This window comes from Podarcis vaucheri (assembly GCF_965113315.1).
Source record: "Podarcis vaucheri genome assembly, chromosome: 6".
Taxonomy (NCBI): domain Eukaryota; kingdom Metazoa; phylum Chordata; class Lepidosauria; order Squamata; family Lacertidae; genus Podarcis; species Podarcis vaucheri.
Window position 1 is genome coordinate 58,096,486 of NC_138764.1, and position 21,759 is coordinate 58,118,244.

The following is a 21,759-nucleotide window of genomic DNA, read 5'->3' on the forward strand; positions in this document are numbered from 1 at the left end:
CTGCATTCCTGGATCAATTCTGTGGAACATAACTCAGTCTGCTTGAAATGACCAAGGAAAATGCAAGTATCCTTCCTCTCCATCCACAGACATCAATGGACTCCTGGAGGGGAGGAAGGCAGCTTTCAAGTTTGCTGTCTGTCCCCATCATGCAACTGTCCCCATCAGTTGTGTCACAGACCAGCAAGTGCTCACAGAATAATTTACCCATAATAGCTGGATTTCATTTTCACTGTAATTTAAAAACAAAATCCAATAGTGTAGTGCTCCAGAAGGAAAAAATGGCCAGATGTTTGCCGGTATCAGAAATTTTACAGATAAACTGAGCAAGTACATATCAAGGAACCACCATGCAACCAGGCCTCCTATAAAGTCTGTGGGTAGCAGGGCAAAGCAAGAAAGATGCTGTACTCGCCCACTGAAGTCCCTAATTTCCACTGAGCAGAAATTGTCTGGATTTCTTTCCAGGAGATACGTACAGATCTCAGGATTCATACACAAAAGTAGCCACTGTAAGTTGATAGGCATTTTGTTGTTTTTAATGCTTGTTCATTCTTTTATGCGACCATGTGCTTCTGTTGCATGATCATGTCACCATCACACTGTTAACAATGCAGAGATGGGGAGGGGGGAGCCCTACGGTCTCAGTATGTTACACCTTGAAGAAGCTTGGAGCCCCATCTGTAGTTCGTTACAATTTGTGAGCAAGTGTCTGCCTGGTGACATTTGCTCAAAACAAATGAATTGGCTTTGCTAAAACTTGATTCTTATTCTACGCTGACACTGTGTGTCTTGGTCCCTGCTGCTGTCTGCCTGAGAGACACTTTGTAACCTCAGCGATGAAAGTTAAACAGCCGGGAGTGTTTGGGGACACGTAATCGAGGCTCAATGTGGAGTGCTGGAGCAGTCCCACCCACTCCCATAGTAGCATTTTAATGGCACCCCAGACCTAAACATATTTACTCAGGAGGCCTGTTCAATGGGGCACTCTTCCAAATATGTTAGAATTGTAGCCTGAGCATATAATCAGACTACAAAGCACAAACAAACAAATAGGAAAATGCATTCTACCATATTGCACCTGGCGATGACCTACTGTACTTGCCTATTCCTGAATGTTTATAAATACAGCAGGCTACACTTAGATTTGGTTGTGAGTCTTCTCAGAGCAGATACCATCTCCTAGGGAAGTGAAAGCACCTACTTTATTGTCAGGTCCACTTATCTACTTAAAGTAAATGCCTTTACTTCTACCACATTCACAGTCCTGGTTTGCAGGAACCCAGAGACTAGGTTCTAACAAAACATCATTGGAAGTGGCAAACTTTTGTCTGGACTGACAGTACTATTCCCGATGGCTGTGGGCGTGACTTGCAGTGGGAAAGTCCAGACACAGGCTTGCCACTTCATCTTCTGTTTATGAGAACTAGACTGGGTGGAGCATCAAGGTAGGATGGGTTACTTGCTTGGGTCACCAACATCCAGACTGAGGAGACCAGGATTATGCGACATTTAACCAAGAAGCACAGGCACAAACAAGGTGCCCTGGCAAGGGGTCAAATTAAGCAAACTACATTGGCATGCACATCTGTGCAGCAAAGCTATTCAAAAATTGAGGCTTTCAAGCAAACGAAGGAGGAAAGAATGGCACATTGATGGAAATGGGAAAATGTCAAGAGTTTCTCTTTCCATGGTGAAGCCTTCAAAACAGAAGATTGCTCAATGGAAAGAAATAGATATTAATATTCAATTATACTGGGACACGATCAGCAGTTGTTTAGCTGTTTGGTGCCACTACAGGAACAAAAGAAGGTAACATCCCTGATCCAGTTAAATTGCCTTCCCTGTGAAGGGCCAAGCCATTTGTAATCCACAAGATGAGACTGGAAGCAGCTGCTATGAACACATCCTATTCCCTGCTCCCAATCCTTTCAATTATACAAGCACTAGATGGGACTCCAGATAGTTCCTTTCCCTATTAGTATGAACAACTGTATGCACCACCTATCTTTTCTCCTTTCATTCACACCACCATGATACTGTTTTCCATCCTAACAGAGAAAGGGTTCTGTCCTTTTGGGATAAGAGTGGGGGCATAGCAGAAAAAAGCTGCCATACTACTTTTGGAACAGAATAGCTGGCCAACGTCAATGGACAGAAGCCCAACAAGGAGCATGTGAATAGCAATCAAAGCTGACACTGGTATTTTGCTCAGCGTTTTTCAATTGATCTGAGTCTCAAAGTGAACTGCTCTGAATCCATTTAGCACCTTCTAAACCAATCAGTAATTGAAGTAGCCCAAAAGATGTAGGAAAGCCATATTTGCTAGAACCTTGAGAGCAGTATAAATCCATGCCGCCACCTGGAGGAGAAGGAAAGAACTGCAGATTACAAGCCATATGAAAAACCAGTTTTATCTCTTCTCTCTATGCCCGGTTGACCGAAGGGAAGCTGCCTTGTCCTTGGGCACACGTACTAGCTCCAATTCCCTCTTCTCAAACGTCATTGGAGCAATTCTTCCCAACAGATGGGTCTAGAAAAAACTTCCCTTTCCAGCCACAAGTCATAATTCATTTGGAAATCTTCAGGCAGTTCTACGCGCTGGCCCAGAACACTCTGCAAACAGTTATCCACAGGTAGAAAATCAGGATTGTTATGTGCCCGGTCGTAACGGCGAGAGTTGAAACGCTCTATGCTGGCACGCAGAGCACACTCCTCAGCCTGGAAGTCCCAAGGACGTGCATCCAGATCTGCAAAAGTCATGAAGCAAACAATCAGCTGAAGGAGCCAAAGAGCTCCAGTCATACCCCCACAATGAAAATGCCATACAATGTCATACAGGCAGTCCAGCATTATGTCATCCTATTTGGCAGATCTTTAAGAAATACAACTTCTAGGGATTAGATGCATAGGGACTTCCCAGCAGACATAGACATCAATAATATCTCACACTTGTATTCCAACCTTCTATGAAGAAGTATGGAGTGACTCCATCTTGTCATTTATGGTCACTCTAGTACAATGGAACCTCGGTTTTTGAATGTATTCTGTTTCAGAAGACTGTTTGACTTCCAAAATGTTCAAAAACTGAATATCAATGGGCGGTCAGCAAAATCCATTGAAAAAAATGGGAAAACATGCAGCAGGAGCAGTTCAATTTCCAAGGCGCGTTTGAAAACAGAGTCAATCACTTCCAGGTTTTCTGTATTTGTGTTCCGAATTGTTCAGCTTCCGAGATGCTCAAAAACTGAGGTTCCACAGTAGAAAATAGTTTAAGGCTGAGACCCAGTGACTTGTCCAAGACTACACTATATGGTTCATTGCAAGGATCTGAACACGTATTTCTGAGGTCCAAGTTCAACACTATAGTTACTGTCTATCAAGCAACATCAATTTAGAGGTGGGGAAGCACATTCCTCAGCTTGCTCTGTTTAGGATAAGTGGAGCCATCACCATACACTCCTAGCAACTACTGATGGGATCTGTTAACAGGAAGGCAGATGGGTGATTTAAGGGAACTGGCTTGGCATAGCAGTTAAAGGCTTATGAAAGACTTGGGAGTGGGTGGAAAGAGGAGAGACAGATCCAGGACATACCATTGCCATAAGCCCAGTCATCATTGAGCCGGTGCCGCACTTTTTGGTAGATTGCTGACATGGTCTTCATGTTGCTCTTCCTCCACTGTCGCCCCAAATACTTGGTCTGCACTTTGAGCAGCTTCAAAACGTAAAGCTGCATCATGGCTTGCTTCACTTTGAGGGCTCGTTTCAGAATGGGAGCAGACTTGAATACCACCAACATCTGAGAAAGCAAAGGAACACTCTCAGTTTTCTAAGACTTCATCTGTGCCTTGGTCACCATCCATTTGCTTAAGGCCAAAAGGATGGTACATCATCAATAAAGCCTTAACAGCCCTATGAGAGGAGGCCCTTCTACTCACCATAGTCCTTGAGTGCTTCCACTTTGTTAATTTGTTCAGTATCCTAAGTAGATTAATGCAGGAAAACAGGTTTCGCCAGCAAAACTGATTGTTGTCTCCAGCTTCCTATAGGAAAAAAAAAAACAAAGGAAATATTACCAAGTAAGGAAAGTGAGAAATTGCCCCTTATTGACAATGCCATCTCCACCCCTCAGCTATATATGTTTCTGTCCAGGTAGTTTAGCTCACCAGACTCTCTGCAGTCAGCTCAGGCAGCTCATGCACCACACAGTATGGGTAATCCAAAACAGAGATGCTAAAAAACACAAAAAACCCCAAACGGATCAGAATGGATGACCTATCTAGTCAAATATACCGTGTCCAAAATGGTTGCCCCTGCCAGGTTCAAACATATGAGAAAAATGATTGTGACATCATCTCCACCCACTGCTATTCAGCTGGCAACAACCAAGAGGCTTCACACATGAACATCTTTCTATATCTGCCTATCCCAGATACTTACCTACTGCCAACAAAAATAAGCAGATCAGCCAACTGCTTAGTAATGTTTTAGCCCACAAGGGCAATGCTGTCTGTTGAGTCCAGTAATGCTCATGGCCATGGGATCTACATGAACGTCACTCAATGCCTTTTCAAACAAGCACATTTTAAACCTATCCATTTTACAGACAAGTAGTAGGGTTGGTGGAGAGGAAGGATTTCTCAGCAGGTGTTTTTTATCAGTGGGATGAAACATCTTCCTTTCTCCAAGTTAAAATTGTGAAGGATAACTAGTTATTCTTAGATATCCCATCCAGATACCATCTAGGTGTCCCACTGCAAATATAGTGTCACATTTCCTGTCATAGCATTTTGGGATACAGGTGTGCTAGAGATATTCCCACCTACCTGTTCTTGGCAGTGATATATGACATGATGTTTTGATTGAAGAATTTCAGTATAAGGGGGATGCAGTTGGCAAACACTAGGTGCTGGGCCATGTATTCGAACTGGAGCAAGGAAACAGATGTGATAAGAATGGTTAGCCAAGCAAATTCCAGATTCACTTCAATCTCTCTTTCAGTTCCAATGCTGATTGCTCATGCCATTTCATGCTTACCTGATAGACATGGTTTAGCTTAAAATGCTTAAGCAGTAGAAGCAGAACAGCAGAAATGGCCTTTACAATTATTTCTTTGTGCCTATTCACATCAACGCCTAGTTTCATACTCTGCAACACAGTTGTTCTGGAAGGCAAAGCAGCAGTATTAGCTTCGACGGCCTGTGATGGTGACTGTGGTAGGGCAGATCTGTCTGTGCTTAATGCTATTATTTATATTTTAGGGCAATTCTCCTTTAAGTAGCACTTTATGGTCTCTCTTTTCTATAGGCCAGTAAAGAAGGTTGCTTTAATTTTAGTTAATATATGGGTGATCAAGGAAGAGATGGCAACTCCTCAATACTTTTCTCCAAGCCCTTCCTGACTCTGTTTAATATGTCAATAAAATGAAGAATTCAACAAGCTGTTGAAGGCTCCATTTGCCAACATAAGCACTTCAGGGTGTACTGTGCAGAACAAAAGTTTAAAAGAAAAAAGTACTGCCTTGAACCCATGTATGCTATGTGGCAGAACCTATTTACCAATCTTATGAAATCTTTGTTGCTCCAGACATGGAGAAGTACTGTGCATGTATTAATGACACATTCAAATTCAGGGGGAAAAGGTCTTCTATTGAAGCACGAGCATCAGCACTTAAGCTGCCTTGAAGCTTCTCAAGAGATTGCTGACTTAACATCCCTCTCCATACTTAAGAGGCCTGCTATTTCTAAGGAGACCCATTTTAAAACAGCTTTCCAGGTCCAGTCCAAACACTTCTTTTCTCTGCTAGCAGATCTCTTAATTCTAGGCTGCACACATCATTTTGCAAGGTTCAGGACAATCAAATGTTCCATCATATGAAAAGCATTTGAATTTTTTTTATAAAGAACAGCAGGAAAGGAATGTCTAAATATACAAATAAATGTCAGCCTGCCCACTCAACGCCCAACCACTGAATGTCAAGTAAACATCCATTCATTGCCTTTGCCCTTCATTCACCATATGCTTTCCCCCTAAGAATGAGACTCACGGCATCTCCTCTGGCAAAACATCTGCTAGGATGTTAATGGAATCGGTCTTGGCCTTGGAGGTGGGTGCTGCAGCCAGCAGGATCTTCAGCAAGGCAATCTGTGGGTGAAAGTTGAGTGAAGCAAAGAAGGCTTTCAGAAGTGCCAAAGAACAGGAAAGAGGAGAAGGAAACTCAAAAACACAGATAACGGGAAGAGATGAATATGAAACATCGAAGAAAATAGCTTGTCACATACTGGCAAGCAAAGAAGATATATATCAGAATGGGAGTTTGCATAAGCCAGCAGTGAAATGCAAACAGAGTCTAGCTATTTCTCCCATCTTGAAAATGGTAGAAAGGCTAGAGTTTAAGAAATGGGAAAAGGGTGTGCTGAAGCCTTGGGAATGAACATTAGGAGCAAACTATAACTCACCATGTACTGTGGCAGGCTAGGAAGTAGACCCTGGTACAAGATTTCTGCAGGAACTTGTTCAACCTCCTCTTCCCCCTTTATTAACACAAGGAGATAATAGCATCATTCATTCCAACCTCAAGTGCATGCTAAGTTAGTCTGAATATTATGAGCATTCATCCAGAAACTCAGCAAAACTTTCCTTAATAAAGAACTCCTTCCAGAGGCAGCTGCACAGCATCATACCACATAAGGGTTGGATCCTAAGTCTCTCTTTCCAATAAGAGTGTCTCATGGGCAGAGTTCTCATGATCCAAAGCCAATAATCTGATTTGCAGGTTAGGAATCAGGAGGGATCTACTCTTTGACCAACTCACAGCATATGCAGATAGCAAAGATCAGCCAAATGTCCAGTTCCAAATCAGAGATTCACACTTTTCTCCTTCCACTTCTTCATGCAGATGATTTTTAAACCACAGGTCTTCCCCCTTTTGAACATTTGCCCTATGATACTTACCCCTGACAAGGGAGAACGCAGATACTCTTCTTCCATCTGTACTTGAATCTCAGCAATAGATGTATATTTGTGCTGTAAAGAGACCGGGCAAAGAAAGTTAACCTCATTATCTTGGAAGCCCCGTAAATTCAAGCACTTTTCCTGCTTAGGATATATTTCTTAGCCTGGGCAAGCAGTAACCAATTAGATGAGATGTCTTCTACGCATGCAAATTCAGAAGTCCACACAGTGAGTACTCACCAGCTTAAGAGTTTTGATGCTCTCATGAATGGGTCTAGGCAAGCCCACGACTGTGTTAGTGTCACTAGAGGGGGTGAAAGCAAAACCAGTCAGCCAGTAAATATCATAAGTGATACAAATGAGCTATTTTGGTAAAATTGTGAACAGAAAGCTAGTCAATCTGATTAAGGGATTTCACTCTTCTCTCTGTAATGCTTTCAAACAGCACCTTTTATTTTTATTTATTAATTAAATTTCTATACCACCCTTCATCCGAGGATCACCGGGCAGCTTACAATACTTGCTAGGCATGTCCTGATAAATTGTGCAAGAAATAAAATTCTCTTTCATTTGTGCAAGAGCTTCCTGCTCCTATTGAGCCAATAAAAATTGTTTATTAGTAAGTTCAGATATGATTCTCTCAGGCTACCTAGCAACCTAAAAAACAGGAATGCAATGCTTGGAAATTATAGGAACCTTCCTCTCAACTTTAAAATATAAAAGCATGCTAGATTTTTAAGAATGTTCAGTTTGTGTAATTAATTATGCATCAGGAACAGAACCTGAAATAAATAGGAGGATCTAATTGGTTGCATCTAAAATGTAATATTTTTTTTTTCTATTACAATGAAGCACTAATACATAATAAAGAAAAAAATATTATTTCTTAGACTTGGAAAAAGTTTGGTTATCTGGATTCAATCTGTAGTTCATATGTACCCTCTGCAATATGGTTTTGTGACTTAGTGTAGCAGGTTTTCACCATTCCTATTAAGCTTTTAGTTGTACCAGCCAAAAACCTGGAAAATGTCTGTTACCACTTGATATGCTAATTTATTTAGCAACTCTACACATGGTGGGTGTCCTAAGTCTTTTCCTGGCCCTATTCTTCATCTGTCCATAGCAATATTGCGTGTGTGTTTGTGTATACCGGCACACCTTATTTTTGTTGTTTAAGTATTTTAGTCCTTTTGGTTACTCAAATTACAGCACAATACCATAAAACATATTAGCTGCATTTATAGTTTTCAGATGCATGTATGATTGCATGCACAGACCTCCTGAGATTTCAGGAGCTGACAAGATGGGCAGCAGAAACTCAGTGTCCGAACAGTATTACAGTAGTGGCATAACACAGGATGAGAAACGATTATGTGAATGCTTTAAAAAAATAACGAAGCCTGAACAGCTTGATGTCTTTACTGTTTTCAGGAAAAAGTCTATGCTGCCAGTTACCCAACACATTACCGTAACTGCATAGTAAGAAGAGATCCACAACAAACAAGCTAAGCACAAGAGGCAACAAATTTGGGGCTCCACTAACTCACTTTCCCAAGGTGTAGCCAATGAATTTGCTCCGACTTGATTCCAGAAACATCTCAATGTCTTTTTCTCTGAAGAGAAGAGAAGAGAATCATATTCAGACAGAACTTTAGGGCTCCTCAAGATTATTTCATTCACTACAAAGCCCTGGAGAGATGAAGTTCCTTAATATGCTAGACACAAAAATATGAGAATGGCTCTTCTGCTCTCAAGCATCCTCAAAGACATCAAGGCTCCCAAACATCATCACAACGTCAACGAGAGAAGCCAGAGCACGTATTTCGTTATAGTTATCACATTCAGAAATCTATTAGGTGCACTAGCCAAGTAGTTGAGCACTGGTTTGAGGCTGAAGATGAGAGCCTTCCAGTTCTGGGATTTTCTTTAAATACAACAATCCTATATAGGTGCTCACCTGACCTTGGGTGCCCAAGGCAAACCTTTTGGGCAAGTCAGTCGGTCAGTCGGTGGGTGCTGGATAGGAGGGGGCATCACTTCATCTCTTTCAAGAGGGAATGTCTCTCCCTCAAGACTATTGTCATCATCATTCTCCTCCTCTTCTTCCCGGGAGTCATCAGCTTTGTAAGGATCTCGCTCATTGAAGGCATCTAAGTTATCCTGTTTAATAAGAGCCTGGAAGAATAAACACACAGCAAATGATGTTATAGTCTGCCTTCTCCTTAGGTTCAGTGTCTTCCTAAACAAAGGAAGATTACATCCAACCCGGATTGTACCCTGACTTACCTTGTGCTCTCGACGACCCCGTTTTTGCTGCTGCTCAATCAAATCAGAAGCAGATGCTGGAGGGGAGGCAGCCCTCATGTTGCGAATCACTTTTATGCTATCCTCAGGAAGTGGGGGGAGCCCCAACATCTCCCTTTTCTCTGCTTTCATATCCTGGAGTTCCTCAAATCCTCCAAGGGTGCACTATGGCAAGAGGATAATTGCAGGTCATTCACTTCCATTATCTCTTTGGTCACTCATAAACTCTTCAAAAACCAGTTTGTTAAAGGTAAACCAAGACGGAGGAATGGAGGATTTGCTGCAGTTATAGGAATGTCTATCATTCTTCAAAGAACCATTTGTGTATATGAGAAGGCACAGCAGAGACCAAAGAACATAGCATTTTAAACCTGTCTTTGTGCTCATATGAAACATTTTCACAGCTAACTTTCAAACAAATGAAGTTAAAGACATTCGCTCATGAAGGTGAGAGCTCCACATTCCTAGCAGACACACATACGGTGGTACCTCGGCTTTTGAACATCTCCGTTGATGAACATTTCGGTTTTCCAACATGCCTTGGAAGTCAAACATGCCATGCAGCTTCTGCTGAGTGCAAGATCCTGAGGCCTAGCTGTTGGTTATTGAGTATTCAGTTTTTGAACGTTTCAGAACTCGAACGGTCTTCTGGAATGGATTACATTCGAAAACCAAGGTACCACTGTATTTAGCATATCCTTCTCTTTCTTCAAGAAGTTCAGAGGGGCTTACATGAGACTTCTGGGCAATTCTCATCCACTCACTGACAGGGAAAGACCACCTTAGGTTAAACAGTAGCATATGATACCTGTCTGTGGTATCTGTACTATTATGTCTTTACTCGGCAGATACCAAACAGCCAGAGGAACACCAAGAACTCTGAAAAGCCAGGCAGGCTTATCTGAAATAGGTGTGTTTAGCTGAGCGGCAGCTGGACCACATTGTACTGATCACAGAAGTAGGTCCTTTGAAAACTAACAACAACATTGCACTTTATTGATTTCATGATCACTTAGTCTTAAACAGCTGAAAATATGTCCTTATAATCCACAAATGGATTATATTATAGCATCCTAGTTGTAGCACCACCGTCTTTAAACTATACATTTCAGCAGTTCAAAAAGAAAAAGCAAGCCAACACGAGTTTCATTATGGCACCAATTAAAATAACTTCATTTATTTCTATGCTCTTTTTAAAAAGATTATGCATTAGTGCACTGCAAGTCCATTTATTAACTAACCTGAGATACTTTTCTGATCAATATCCAGAAATCGTTTCTTTCAATATGAAAAATTAAAACAATTTGGTGTGGTGGGATAAACATTTCATAATTAAATAAAACTATGGACTGCCTGGTTTTCAGATTTAGGCCAGCTAGTGTGCTTCTTTGTCAGTCCTGGGATTCCCATGTAAACTGAACCTCTTCCTAAGATACTTTAGCTAGCGAGAAAATATTCACCATCTCTTTCTTCCGAGTTTCAAAATATGTATAAATTTGTTAATTTAAACAAGATAACCCAGAAGCCTCATTTCACATTAATAATGATATCCCTTCCAATGTGTCAATGGCAGCTTGATTTGCTCAGGCTTGGATCCATGATGCCATCTGCTATTTTCAAGCAATCAAAAAGCCCTGAGGATACCCAGACTCAGCTAGCAGCCAGCATAAGAAACCAGCAGCACTGCTACAGGGATATGCCAAATGGCATTATCAGGACATATATGAAAGGAATAAGCCCAACAAATTACAGAGCAGGCTCTCCTGTGTGTCTGTTTTGTCAACAATGATGGAAGAGATCAGTAAGGGATTTTTTCCCCAAGTCACTATCTAAGATCCTGCTTCAACCCAGCACTGTTCATAGCTTGTAGGTGCACTGCACAGTGCATGAAAAGGGAGTGGTCCTGTGCCTGTGGGTATAATATCCCCATCCCCAAAACTCCACTGCTGTGTATTGCAAAGTTTCCACGAGATTTTTCAATGGTGGTGGCAAACTCAACCTAGGATATTATCATACAACACACAGATGTCCTTGTAGTGGTTTACATTTATTGGTTAGCTACAATAGAGCTTTTAATAATAAAATGGACTCCGGACCTATGCACATCCTACAGCTTAAACGCTAAGCATGCTTGTCTCTGAACTGATCTCAGTCAATAAATTAAAACAGCAGCACCACATCTCTTTGTGTAATCCTGGTTATATCCCAAGGGTACAGAGTTTTTAGTTACAGCAAAAGAAGCAATCTGTTAAAAGACCAATTATTCGTAGGCAACAACCTCTTACCAGGACAGTCTTCCAGAGCAACAGCAACACCTTCTTCATAGGGAAGTGTGGGGCATGGCCACTGCAGAATTTGGTCACCATTCCAAAGAGCATCACGGAAAATGGCTCATTGTTATACAGAGGTGCCCCTGAAAGGCAATATATTGGCGATGGCCATGTTACATGAAGATGCCTCAGTTCTAGCTGTATATATTCCAATCCCATCCTCTGCTGTCAATTCACTAGTAGGTCCAACATAACAGCCATTATATTGTCCATAACCACTGTATTTCTTCTGGTCTATGTATACACCGTCCCTGCTTCAGTTTAGTTCTAAACATCCTGCCCATTTAGCGCAAATGAAAAAAGATACCTTTCCATACCTAGCTGGGCAGTTTTTCTTGCAACAAAGTAATTGCACCTTACTGGCTTACTGATACTTACTTCAAATCAAGAGACTTATAAAACAGCCTTAACAAACACAAAATGGGCAGCAACAGAATCCTTACCTAGTTCTGCTCTAAAGGTCTGTCTCATGGTCTTCCACTCAGGCTTGTCTCCTTCACATTCCTGACGGACAGTCTCTACGATAAGGTACATAATATTCAGCAGCACCCTGCAAAATGGATTGCAAAGACCAAGCAAGTTAGAAAGGCAAACTCTGACAATATGGCTCAGCTTATTCAAAACTGCAGGGGTAGGAGAGAGGGGGCTAGACTAGCAAAGTGTACACAAGTGATGTCCCCCCCCCCAGCTTAATCAGAAGTAGCAACATTATATGCTTGGCACAACAAGAAGATGACAAGTTTTACTGAAAGAAGCCAGCATTTTCCTCCTGCTCCCAGTCTATATTGCCAGGGTGACTGTTGCTTAGCAACCTGTATTTCTAAAAAAAAAAAATGTACTCAGTCTAGTGGGTGTATCTTTACATAAACCACAAGCATCTCCTGGAAGAACTCGCCATTTTCCAGCTATAGAGGTTTCACTACAGATGAGGTGATTGTACTGTGCACAGTCACTAGCACACAGTGTTAGCTAGTACACAGTGTTTGTTCCTAACATACTCTATGCAAAGCTGCGTTGGGTTTGGTTACCTATCTTTTCACACACACACACCCAAGTCCATTAGATCAATGCAGACAGCTGAAGGCACAACAGTATGCTGCATCAAATCTATAAGTCTGATTCTTGCACAAATGTCAGAGAACTATTCAAGTAGATACTGAAAGCAGGGATGGGCAACCTCAGACCTGAGGCCACATGCAGTTTCTCAGGCCTCTCTGTCAGGTACTCAAGTCTCTTCCTTAGCCATACCCCTCATCTGGCCTCTCCTTTTGCCTAGCTGGAATATGCCCCTTGAACTCTGATCATGCTTCTTGCTTGCCTGGATGGAAGACAGAGGGATGTGTGTGAAGAAGCTGCCTAGTATACGAAGGTATACAAATTCACATTAGTTGCTCTGCCCACTTTTTCCTCTGTCCTGTCCACTATTGGCTGAAAAAATATTACCACCCCTGCTGGGAGGCTATGCTGAAGTTGCACTATATGGTGTAAAAGGTCCCTTCCACCTCTAAATGCCATGATTCAAAAAGACACAAGAGAATATGCAAATAGAGGAAAGGCTGCGGAGGAAAGCAAAGCAAAGCATTCTTTTAAACTTCACAGGGAAATCTCATCACATCTGTGGCCTATATGCCAATACTCCTCACCTCAGATCGGTGCTGTCAGCCAGGGAGATGGCAGGCTTCCTCACAGCACTGCTGCAGGCAGCACTGTTGCTGAGAGAAAAGAAGCAACATCAACTTAGCTCTTGCTGCCTACAATCTGGGATCAAAGGCTTTTTTTTACACAAGTCACATTAAGATTATAACATTAAAACATCACTGTGCAGTTTGCATATCCTGTGGTCTTTCTCTGCAGCTAGGCACCACTCTGCACATGCTCTAATTCCTTCACATTTCCAACAGCAGCTGCCCAAAACAGTTGCTATGAGATCTTACAAACTGGACTGAATTCAACTACGAGAGAAGCATCTGCTCCATAGAACCAAATTACTAGACATGCGATAACAACTTTGTGTTCCCTTTTTTTTAGATAACTGAGTAGGAACATGTTTGATCCTACTGAGATCAAAGGACTGGGCTACAGAGGCATTCATCTGAGTCCAGTATATACTAATCTTTCTATCGATCCATGTTTAGTTTTTAGCTGCAAGCACAACAAAGCCATCCTCAAAAGTAAGTGATTCTTGTTTGGCACTACAAAGTATAATAATAATAGTATCATTAATAATATTAATACAATTATTATAAATGAATAATTAAAAATCAAGTTATTCTAGATTACTTTTCTATTTCCATTACCAGAATAATAGCATTTCTTAATCAGATACTGGAAAGGTAGGTGAAAAGAACTTGCAGTGTTACCCTGCTGCCTTAATACTCCAGTCCTAAACTCTAGGGCTTTCTATGGAATCAGATAAAAATTGGATGGATACCAGAATGAATCTGGCATCTGATCATTCACAAGCTGTAAAAATATATACCCTGGTGGGGCAGATCATAACCAGGCTATCTAAACAGCCTACATTCCTCTCAGAGGCCAACTCTACAGCAACATGGAACTCACTCAATTTCCATGTTCAAAAGTTCCACCAAAGCATTGAATGTGCCAACTTCAAGCAGAAGGAAAACGTTGTACCGCATCCAGGACTGAACTTCAGCTTCAGAGCTGCACTCATCAAATGTGCCTGCAGCCACAAAAACAAAAATCATACCAATTTGCTCTCCATTTTACAGATAAAGCATGTTGTTGTTCTTCATAACTGATATGTTTTTCCTGATTCTTATGCTTAAGGGCAGAGAATTCACAAAATTATAATAACACAAAAATTATAATACAGTACTATGAAAACAACCGGCTAGAATGTCAGCTTCCTGCAGCATCTGCTGCAGGACAGAGAACAAGAGTGTTACACAATTATAAAATAAAACATGGCTTCCAGTGGGACTTGATGGCACTTGATCACACCAACATCTCAAGGGATAATCCCACCAAACAACCTCTGTTGCCTGAATATTTGGTGCAATGGAAATATGTCACTAATGCAATATCATGCATCTGTACTAATATGGAGACCATGCAAGCTCTGGACCACTGCCTGGACTTGGTGGTGGGCTGGATGAGGGCCAACAAACTGACTTGGAATCCTGGCAAGATGGAAGCGTTTTGGGTGGCTGGTTCCCAATAACTGGCCAACTCCCTACTTTGGATAGGGTTGTACTCCCACTTAAAGAGCAGGCTCATAGTCCAGGAGTGCTCCCAGATCCATAGTTTTCAGTAGAGGCCCAAGTGCTCTTAGTGGTCAGGAGTGCCTTCTACCAGTTTTGGCCAATATGACAGCTATGGCCATTTCAGGACTGGGCCACTGTCACCCATGCGCTGGTAATCTGCAGGCTGAATTATTGCAATGTTTTCTATGCAGGGCTACCCTTGAAGTTGGTCCTGAAGCTGCAGGTAGTGCAAAATGAGATGGCTCAACTGCTCACTGTGGCAGGCTACTGCCACCATGTTACACAGCTGCTAAAAGAACTTCGCTGGCTGCCAATTACTGGTAGTTACTGGGCTACGTTCAGGGTGTTGGTTTTGGTGCATTAAGCCCTATACAGCTTGGGACCAGGATACCTGAAAGATCGTCTCACCCCTTATTTTCCCAGCAAATAACTGTTCTCTGTTGGTGAGGGCCTCACACAGATACTAACAGAGCAGGGGGGGGGGGTGACAGTCCATTATGCAAAATATAGGAATCAGATCTTTTGTGATGTGGCACCAACTCTTTGGAATTCTGTCCTGTTAAATACTACACAGGGACCACCTCTGTTGTCTTTTTGGCACCTTCTTCTTTCAACAAGCCTTTTACAGGTTGCATTTCAATTGGAATTGCTTTTAGATGTTTAAACTGTTTCATTATTTGTGCGCTTGCTGCCCTGGGTTCCTTTGAGTGGAACGGTGGGAAATAACTTTGATGATAATAATAACAACTACTCAGGTTAATTATATCTGCATATGTGATAGTCAACTACAAACTGCTGCCTCTGTCAACTCTGATGTTCAGGCACACTATGAGCAAAGATGGACAACCATCTTGGTTTACTATGAAAAGTGACTGTAAGTCTAGAATCTAGCCCCAAACAACTAAAAATGAAACTGAAAATGAAACTAAATAGATCTGCTAGTACAACGGAAGTTCTCCACCCTCTCCTCTCCTTGCATACCTCCTAAATCTGTTCTGGGTTTCTCCTCAACTCTCTGGAACAGATTTGGCACACATATTTGGCAGAGAGGGAGGAGGTTTCATTGTACAAGTGGAAATCTCTGCACTAGTGGATCCATTTAGTAGAATACTGCTCTCAGTCATTTATGCAATAAAGGTAGTAACCAACAAATTTCCTACATCTCTATTCTTTCTTTCTTTTTTAAAAAACAGGCTTTGTTTCACTCAAGTACCATGTTAATAAATATTCCATGAAGACATTACACAGCAACTAGCAAACATTTCATAACTGAGTACAGTGGTACCCCGCAAGACGAACGCCTCGCGAGACGAAATACTCGCAAAACGAAAGGTTTTTTCGTTTTCGAGTTGCCTCGCAAGACAAATTTCCCTATGGGCTAGCTTCGCAAAACAAAGCTTGCCCCGGGGACAGCGGGTCTTCTCTTTTGAAGCAAGGGGCGGCGGGGAGATTGCTTCTCCCCACCGCCCCTTGCTTCAAAAGAGGTCCAGGGGCAACGGGAAGCGCTTCCCGCTGCCCCCGGACCTCTTCTGAAGCAAGCGGCCGCGCTTCTCTCCGCAGCTGCTTGCTTCAAAAGAGGTCCCGGACCTCTTTTGAAGCAAGTGGCTGCGGGGAGATCGCTTCTCCCCACCGCCCCTTGCTTCAAAAGAGGTCCGGGGGCAGCGGGAAGCGCTTCCCGCTGCCCCCGGACCTCTTTTGAAGTAAGGGGCTGCGGGGAGATCGCTTCTCCCGGTGCTCCAAAGCGGGGCGGGGGGGGGGGCGGGAACACCTTCCCCCACCGCCCCGCTTCAGAACGGTGCTCCAAAGCGGGGCGGGGGGGCAGGAACACCTTCCCCCACCGCCCCGCTTCGGAACGGTGCTCCAAAGCGGGGCGGGGGGCGGGAACACCTTCTGAAGGCTGGCGGGGGGCAAAAGTCTTTGTCCCCCCTGCCTGCCTTCCCAGGGGCTTTTAAATCGCCCCGGACAGCGGAGAAGTCCTCTGCTGTCCCGGGGCGATTTTAAAATGCCGCCCGCCAGCATTTTAAGATTGCCCGGACAGCGGAGAAGTCCTCCGCTGTCCCAGGGTTTTTTAAAATGCTGGGGGTGGGAAGAAAAGCCATTGTCCCCCCCCCCCAGCCTTCAGAAGAGGTCCGGGGACAGTCTGTCCCCGGACCTGGTCTGAAGGCGGTTTCCCTAGGAACGCATTAATTGATTTTCAATGCATTCCTATGGGAAACCGTGCATCGCAAGACGAAAAAACCGCAAGACGAAGAGACTTGCGGAACAAATTAATTTCGTCTTGCGAGGCACCACTGTATTTCCTCTGGCAGCAATAAAGGTATACCTTGTGCAACATAGAGGATGGCTCGGGCTACCCTCAGTCTTCTCTCCCGAGCAGTGACTTCAAGGCCATCAAGAAGCCTCATGGCATGGGTACGATGTTGATCGGTGTCCAACTCTGTCCATTTTTTATCCAGCACTGTAAAGTCAAACAGTTTGATATAAGGCTGCTTTCTGAAACTACAAAACAGACCCTCAAAGATCAGGGAGCTTTAGCCTCACAAGTCACAGGGCAACTTTGCTTTAGAAGAGTCTGGGAGGTCTGGCTGAATTCATAAGAACCCAAAAGCCCTTACAATTCTTATGAGTTAAAAGCTGTGGTAAGCACCCTTCAGTCTGGCACACTAGAACATTCAGAAAATTCATAAATAAGAATCCTATGCTATGAGATCAGGCCCTCTCATTTACCTTAAATACCTTCCATTGCTTCCAAAAACTCAAGATTTGCTTAAAATACAAACTATTAAATGGCTCAGGACCACAATACCAGGCCCTGCAATCATCACCTGAGGCCCTTCTTTGTTTCCCTCCTCCATGAGAGGTCCAGGGTGGAAACATGAGAATGAACCTTTTCTGCAGTGGCTCTCCATTTGTGGAATGCTCTCCATGGAGAGGTTTGCCTGAAGCCTTCATTACATACCTTTAGGCACCAGATGAAAAGGTTTCTCTATAACCAGGGCTATGGCTGTCGAAACATTCTATAGCCTTTTAAATGTGTCATTGGTTTGGAGGGGTGTTATTGGTTTGTTTTGGGGTTCTTTATTATGTATTTTGTGCTCACATTTTGTATTTTTATGTTGTGAACCACCCTGTGATCTTTGGAAGAAGGGAGGTATACAAATTAATAAATAATAATAATAATAATAATAATAATAATAATAAATAGATTAAAATAAAAGTAAAGTTTCATGAAAAGATGTAAGAACATACTTGATTTAGCAATCAATCCTTTGGTATTTTATTTCTATCACAAAGAGAAAGATCTTACATTTTGAGCACACAAAGACCAACTTCTAGAGCACACACCAAGCAACTCTACAAGACATTTTCACAGCAAAAAGACAATACATCACTCTTACCATGCAGTCTAAAATCTTCCTCAAAGCATTTTCTGTTGAGCTGGAATTCCGGACCTTCAGTGTAACTGTACAGTTCTGCCATGAGATAATAAATACACAAAATCTTACAATTACCAAGTTATATGTTATACAATACCTGAGCATGGTTTAAAGCAACATGACTAGAGACAGCTATTTGTCATAACAAGTGGAAGAATGTTCATAACACAGAGTGTTATAGAAGATGGTATTATTTGAAAATTACTGCCATGGGTGAGCTTTCTCAAGCTAAGCTCTGCCCCTGTAGGGTGGGAACCACACCAATGAGGCCTGCTCATAAGTTTGCAAGGGAAGATCCTTGAGATGCAGGGAGAACTAAACTGCTTGATGTAGATGTACCATGGTTAATACAAAACATGGTTAACAAACCTACTTCAGACTCATGACTTAACATAAGTAGTTTGCAGACAACCCTTAATCATGATGTAGGTATTCAGGTACAAGCAACACTTAACTGTAGTTACAGAAACAAGCAATGGTTAAGCATAATGGGTAGGATTCTGCATAGCGCAAAGGAAATAGTTCCATCAGTGCAAGGATTTCTGCTTGCCAGATGGAACCATCTTTCCTCTCCTCCCTCCCTGTAATATTACTGGATATCTCCTAGTACTGGATACCTTTCTGAGTGAATTTGGGAAGGTGCAGGGGGCCCACAGGGGAGGTGGGAAAGCCCCACTGCTCTAGCAGATGTCCTTGCACTGGGTTTTACAAGCAGAACATGATAGTTGAATCTGAGCAATGTCTGCACATCTCTCCTATTGAAGTAAAATAGGAACATATACTACTGACTGAATGTTCAAAAGTACATATGTATATTTAAAGCAAAAACTAAGACACACTATTTATTTATAGCGGAATTATTTTTTTTATTTAGAACATTTCTAACTTGCCCTTCATTAAAAAATTATCCAGGGTGGGTCAGAAAATAATAAACAGAGTTTTTATGTGGATATCACTTCCACTCAAAACAACTTTCCTCACACAGCAGTAATCCCAAGATAAAACCTGAAAGCAACTAACAATGAATATAGGAAGGAGCAGCTCAAACAAATCCGTTGAGTTTTCAAATAGGCTTGATTTTTACTTTGTAGCAACATCCATTATAATAAAATGAAACTGTTTTGAAACAAAGCACAATATTAGAGTAAAGAAGGTGATAGTTTACCTGACAGCTCAGCAGCCCACTTGTCTGTGTCTGCATATTCAAACTCAAAATCTGGAGATTCCGAATAGCCCTGGGTGAAGAGGACAGTTTAGAATAAAACTTTTTTCCCCCCAGGCAGAATCCCCTAAGGGTGTTAGGCTCAGCATGAAAGGGCTCTCGACTTTCCCCACGCAGCTTCATTGTTACTATGGTAACTTGCAGATGACTACAGCAATGCTCCTCTCCCTGAAACCTGCTTTGCCACATTGCTCGGCAACTTCGAACTTTTAAGGCTTGCCTGGAACTCAAGTTTCGCGGACTGCCGTGCAACCCAGACAAGATCTGTTCGGAGTTATAAAACCCACTCCCAAGTAAATGTGTACAGATAGGACTGGCGATTTATAATCTTCCGGGTTGCCACCCTACAGGCAACCCTTACCCGAGCGTAAGAGCCCTTGGGCACAGGGCAGCTTACTTGTGAGCAAGCGTCTGTGCTGCAAAAACCTTTTAGAAAGGCAAAAGGATGAGGAGGGTTTTTTCAAAAGTTGCACTTTTTGCACGAGGAGGAAGCAGCTGCCTTGTGACCTTGGCAGGCTCCTCTTCGGGATGGGGATGGGAAAGAGCCTTTATTTGGGAAATGGCTTCGCGTGAGTAAGGGAGGGAAGCAAAGGCTCGGGTGGAGACTAAAGATTGCACGTCCACCGTCCGCGCAGGGACATCCCGACCCCCCCGTCTATTTCATCTCTATTTTTAAACCGCTGGTGACATGCAAGGCCCGACAGGTGAGGGAAGCCCGAGTCACCCAGAGGGAGCCGCTCCCTCCCTCCCGGCTCCTTGAGACTTCGGTAGGAAGCGGCGAGTGGGCGAGGACACGTCCTCCCCTCCCCCCCGGAGCCCCTCGCCGCCCCGCCTGACCTCCGAGTCCTTGCGCTGGTTGCGGTTGGGCTCTCGGCCCTTCACCCCCGGCGTCGCCGGCGCCGCCAGCCCGAGCCCCGCGCCCCGTTGCTTGTTGTTGACAATCAGCAAGCCCGGACCTCCGCCGCCGCCGCCTGGCTCCATCTCGACGCGCCGGCAGTTCTCGCGCGAACTGGGCCGAGGCAGCGCTAGGTTCTCGCAGGAAGCGACGCCATCTTGAGCGTGGCGGATGGGTGCGGCTAAGATGAGAAGCTCTTGTTTCAGGAACAGATTGAGGATGGCGAGCGGATCAAAGGACTCTTGTGACCTGGCGCGGCAGCCATCTTGGTTGCGTCGCGTTATCCTCCTAAAGGCGGCGCTGCCTGAAAGCTGGCATTTCTCCGGTTTTTGTAAAGCCTGTGAAATGGTTCCCAAGGCAACGGAGGCTCGTTTGGCCATAGCCGGGAGCTGTCACGTAAAGTCCCGCAGACGGTGCAAGTGAAGCGCGCTTATGCAGAAGGGTTTAGCTCTCAAAACGTCATCTCAAAAGCAGCAGCTTCATGGTGGACAAGTGCACAAGGGTGCGAGAGACACAGGCTGCACGCAGGGGCGGAAAGAAAAAATTGTGAACGCTGGAATCAAACGGCAGTGAATTACAGAAAGCACTTCCTGCATTTCACTCACTGTCATTCGATTCCACTGTTCACATTTCCCCCACTTACGCATATATTCCGGCCAACTGAGGACACTTCGTGCATCTGACAGAGGAGACTCAAATAGAAATGCTTAAGGCACAATAAATTCGTTATATGCCACAAGACTCTCGTTGCAACTTGGCTAGCGCTCTGAAAATTACGCATCTAAATACTGTAAAGGAAGGGCAAGAAAGAGAAACTGGACATTTCAAAAACAGCCCCAGACGCACATCTGAGACACACTTTCTGGATCGCTCACTCCTACATGCACATGTTGGGAAAATCTATTACAGCAACTAGGGTTGCACTTGTGAAGCAGCTCAATAAGGATTTTACGATTATCCATGCATTCTATTTAAATAGAACAGTGTGCCTTTGAGATAGGGCTTAAAAGGCCTAATGTTTCTTAGCATAGTCTTACAGTGCCTTACAAACATTCTATAAATCTAAACACATAGGTCATCAGTACCTTTAACACTGCAATGCAGCACTGTATTTAAATAGTTTCCATAGCAAGCCACTATTCAGTGTTAACAATTTGCTGCATGTTTTTAACATCTGCCTGCTTACTATGTATCTTTAACAGCATCTTGAACTTGGAAAGAGGGAGACACTGTGGACATTCATTATTAACACTCTGCAAGCTGAGCCCTACGTACCAGCTCATGCTAGTATTTATTCATGTGCAGAAGAAAACCTTCTTGAACACTATGTGGATCCTATCACTTTTACCTTCAGCTTGTTTAATCTTTTAATGAGCTGATTTTTAACA

The 21,759-nt window shown here is 43.1% G+C and overlaps 1 protein-coding gene and 1 long non-coding RNA gene across 3 annotated transcripts; one reads left to right on the plus strand and one right to left on the minus strand.

The window, feature by feature from the left end:
* Positions 1-513: 513 nt before the first annotated feature.
* Positions 514-20,481, minus strand: STRIP1 (striatin interacting protein 1). 2 transcript variants are annotated; one of them, XM_082228476.1, is made up of 21 exons: positions 20,314-20,481; positions 19,420-19,489; positions 18,216-18,290; positions 17,141-17,275; positions 14,153-14,273; positions 13,234-13,296; positions 12,034-12,140; positions 11,546-11,673; positions 9,243-9,425; positions 8,914-9,131; positions 8,504-8,569; positions 7,197-7,260; positions 6,957-7,028; positions 6,461-6,535; positions 6,049-6,146; positions 5,040-5,166; positions 4,829-4,929; positions 4,169-4,235; positions 3,941-4,045; positions 3,597-3,801; positions 514-2,750 (listed from the first exon to the last, which is right to left on the minus strand). In XM_082228476.1, the coding sequence occupies exons 1-21, from the start codon at positions 20,455-20,457 to the stop codon at positions 2,503-2,505; spliced, it is 2,472 nt and encodes an 823-aa protein (XP_082084602.1). In that variant the 5' UTR covers positions 20,458-20,481; the 3' UTR covers positions 514-2,502. The 2 variants fall into 2 exon arrangements, with proteins under 2 accessions (XP_082084602.1, XP_082084601.1); XM_082228475.1 differs by having other exon boundaries at positions 13,234-13,302.
* LOC309535429 lies at positions 4,243-8,541 on the plus strand. Its single transcript, XR_014221253.1, has 2 exons — positions 4,243-4,615; positions 8,395-8,541. It is a non-coding gene; the product is annotated as an uncharacterized lncRNA (long non-coding RNA).
* Positions 20,482-21,759: the final 1,278 nt, after the last annotated feature.

Coding starts and splice junctions, on each gene's coding strand:
- STRIP1 (XM_082228475.1), bottom strand. CDS start 20,457: ATGGAGCCAGGCGGCGGCGGCGGAGGTCCGGGCTTGCTGATTGTCAAC. Junction 7,029..7,196: donor GCATCAAAACTCTTAAGCTG/GTGAGTACTCAC, acceptor GTCTCTTTACAG/CACAAATATACATCTATTGC. Junction 3,802..3,940: donor GGAAGCACTCAAGGACTATG/GTGAGTAGAAGG, acceptor TTGCTTTCTCAG/ATGTTGGTGGTATTCAAGTC.